This window comes from Taudactylus pleione, unplaced genomic scaffold (genome assembly GCF_031769625.1).
Source record: "Taudactylus pleione unplaced genomic scaffold, aTauple2 ptg000108l, whole genome shotgun sequence".
NCBI classification, from domain to species: domain Eukaryota; kingdom Metazoa; phylum Chordata; class Amphibia; order Anura; family Myobatrachidae; genus Taudactylus; species Taudactylus pleione.
The window spans coordinates 4394914-4398326 of NW_028284510.1; the positions used below are offsets into that span (position 1 = coordinate 4394914).

The 3413-nt window shown below is 36.6% G+C and overlaps 1 protein-coding gene across 1 annotated transcript; it reads right to left on the minus strand.

Annotated features, from left to right (window-relative positions):
• Positions 1–1515: 1515 nt before the first annotated feature.
• LOC148525473 (chemerin-like receptor 1) lies at positions 1516–2376 on the minus strand. The gene has a single exon (XM_088470943.1). It carries the CDS (start codon positions 2374–2376, stop codon positions 1516–1518), a length of 861 nt encoding a protein of 286 aa, XP_088327069.1.
• Between the last annotated feature and the right edge of the window lie 1037 nt (positions 2377–3413).

The following is a 3413-nucleotide window of genomic DNA, read 5'->3' on the forward strand; positions in this document are numbered from 1 at the left end:
GTGGGATGCTGGAAGGGATCTGATTAGATCCCTCTCGATGTACCATGTGAAATGAAGCCTATAGGCTTATTTTGGGCAATGCCATATATAGATGGTGTTGCCCACTAGGTCTAAGCTCCAGAAAGTAACTTAGTACATACAGGAAATCTGACCAAACTCAAAAAAGGATAGTTTTCAGATTTTTGGTCACAGTTTCCCAGGTGGAGATATTACTCCCAAAGTTAGTTCATCACTGTGAATACACAAAAAGGATAATGCAACAAAAAGTTTTTAAATCCATGTTTTAATTTTAACAAAAGATGATCATTACAGTAAGCATGTAATTTCTTATCATATGTAGTAAACCAACAGTATTTAGGTGGTAGCTTCAAAAGTGTTGAAAAATATATAGGTTAAAAAGAACATCAAACTAACAGCTATCATGATAAGCATGATCTAAAGGTAAGTATATTTTATGTATCTGGTTGATACAACAATTTGTGGTGCATGATAAGCAGCCTGTTTAAATAAATACTATCAGGATCCAAAACACAATTCCTTAAAGTAGCTCAAGTTGTGTTTAATTAGAGTATTTGGTGTCTGTAATGATGATTTGGAGGACACTATAAAGGTATGGAAAACAGCACAGCCAATAATTATAGGTAGGGCATACAAGTTGCAGGCAGTCCAGTGTTCACAATGAAATAACGTCTTATACATCTAAAAACATACTTAGCAACATATTCTCATTCAACATGGCAACAAATATAAGCTTAGGGATGAATACACACAAGGTCAAATTGCATTTGGAATTTATTGCATAGGCATCACACTTATCATGTACATTGTGCTGATTGTGGAGAAAATAAATATCACAGCAAATAGGTGCAAACAAGAAATCTAGTATTGCAGGCCGCAGTGTTAGTATCAATGCTTACACAATTTCCCAAAATATATTGTTACTGATGTTATATAGAAATAGCTTTCAACAAGCACAGATATGCCCATTGGTGGAGCTAGACACACCATTTGGGTATATTATATATATATATATATATATATATATAAATATATATATATATATATATATATATATATATATATATAAATATATATATATATATATTATATATATATATATATATATATATATATATAAAATACTGGTTATCATGTTTCTGAGGGACATATGCAATATGTATCAAGCTGATTTTACATAAAAATTTTTTACATTTTATGTATCGTTCCTATGTACTAAAACCACAGTGCAGGAGATTTCACAGAAATCTCCAGCTAAGTGCTAATTAGCACTGTAGATCGCAGTCCCTATTATTATCAATGGGGCCTTTGATCTGACCCCTATGTACTAAACTCCAAAAAGGGAAGCTTTTAGGAAATTAGCACCGGTAGTTTACACCATCTTCAGATAATGTACATAGACCCCCTGAAGCTGGTCAGCATCAAAGTTTATAAACTAATATGTTGTATCTTAAATTGAAGTATCAGTGTTATTTTCTCCCAACAAGTTTGGTTAAATCATTCATTTAAAGCTGTTTCTAGCCTGGATGTTATTGCATGCATTACATCCTCTTTAACGTTTGGGATTATCAAGACATAGAGGATGGGATTGATGCAGCTGTTGAGGTAAAACAGGCAGAAAAACATTTCCAACACATTGATATTAATATGATATACTGGTATTATTGGACAAATGTTTATAGGAAATGTACAGATGAAGAAACACAGTATGACTGCAATGATAATCCTGTAAGGCCGCAGAGTCCTGTTTGGTCGTTTAATTTTTCTAAGTTTCACAAAAATTTGAGAATAACACATTAAAATGACAGTGAAAGGAATAACAAACATGGTGACAAATCTGGTGATGTTCACGTCATTATTATAACACATGTCATAATAAAAATCAAAATGAAAATAAAAATTATGATAATAGTAGATATGAGGAAAACTTAAGATGAAACTCAACACCCAAATTATGGCAGATATGATGCAGACACATTTATATGTTCTATGAGTTTTGGACCAAATTGGCCACATTATAGCGACACAGCGATCAATACTCATGGCGGCTAAAAAATAGACACTAGTAAACATGTTTATATACCAAATACAATTGATGACAAATTCAAATATGGGGACTGTAAATGTAATTTTAAATGGTATAGAGGCACAACACATGAGGTCAGCTATGGCCAGATTAAGGAACCATATAGCATTGGTTGTTTTTAATTTGAATCCAGCAATCCAGATAACTAAACTGTTCCCTACAACTCCCAAAGCAAAAACTATGCTGTAGAAAAGTACAAGCACTATTACAAAATAATTGATTGAATAATTCCCGCTAGAGTAATCCTGGTCATTCGAGTGGTCATTCTGCATAGTAGATGTTGTCCTGCAGGCAGATTAGAGCATAATCATTGTTATTATTACTGACATTTTGTATTTAAAATAAAGTGGAAAAGTATTATATTAGCACAATAATGCTTACTTTCCAATATTTACAAATTGCATATTATTTTACCCATCACTGGGCCTGATGCTGTAGTTGCTAATGCACACGCAATCAGTCAATTGTTGCACTCTGTGCATGCGTGAACTAGAAAATGAGTTTGGAACGGCGATTGCAGAGGCTATGCAGACCCAGAGCAGAGTGATTGACAGGAAGTACCATTTGTGGGAGGTGACTGGGGGGGGGGGGGCGGCTCGGGTAAATGAAGGCATGCCAGTGCATAGCCACTGTGTGGCCATAAGCAGCCATAGCACTGATAGCGTGCATGGCTGGTAGCAATTTCTGAGTAAGGTCAGGGCTTGTGCAAGTGTGCCTATGGGTCCAATGTTACTCGATGTTACCGATTGTTTCACTATGTTGCCCTAGTATACGGATGTGAGTAAGGGGAAGTGAGCGTCCTTATGTCAGGCTGTGATAGCAAAGTTAATGCAAACATTTACATATTACCGCTTATGTTAGCTACTGCAGTGCGTGCATAGAAGCAGAATAGCGATCCGTAGGGAATCATCCTACTGTGCAGTGATTTTCAGACACATTTCCCCTGCTAAAATGGAAAAAAATGAAATCTTATGTTGTCCAAAGTCACTATATTTGAGGTAAAGTGTTTTAGTAACTGTCTTAAAAGCATCTCCCTTCCCCCTCTTTGACCACCATCTGCTCTCCTTCGCTCTCTCAACTCCTCCACTCCTCCCCTCACCCAAAGCCACCATCACCAGATGCAATCTTGAGTCTCTTGACCCTGCTGTCCTGTCTTCATCACTTGATACTCTCCTCTCTCCTCTATCAACCATGGCCTGCCCTAACCAGGAAGCCTCCTTCTACAACATCACCCTCACTTCTGCTCTTGACTCTGTTGCCCCCACCTCCTCTGTCCACCTCCTTCTGTCCAAACCCCAACCCTGGCACT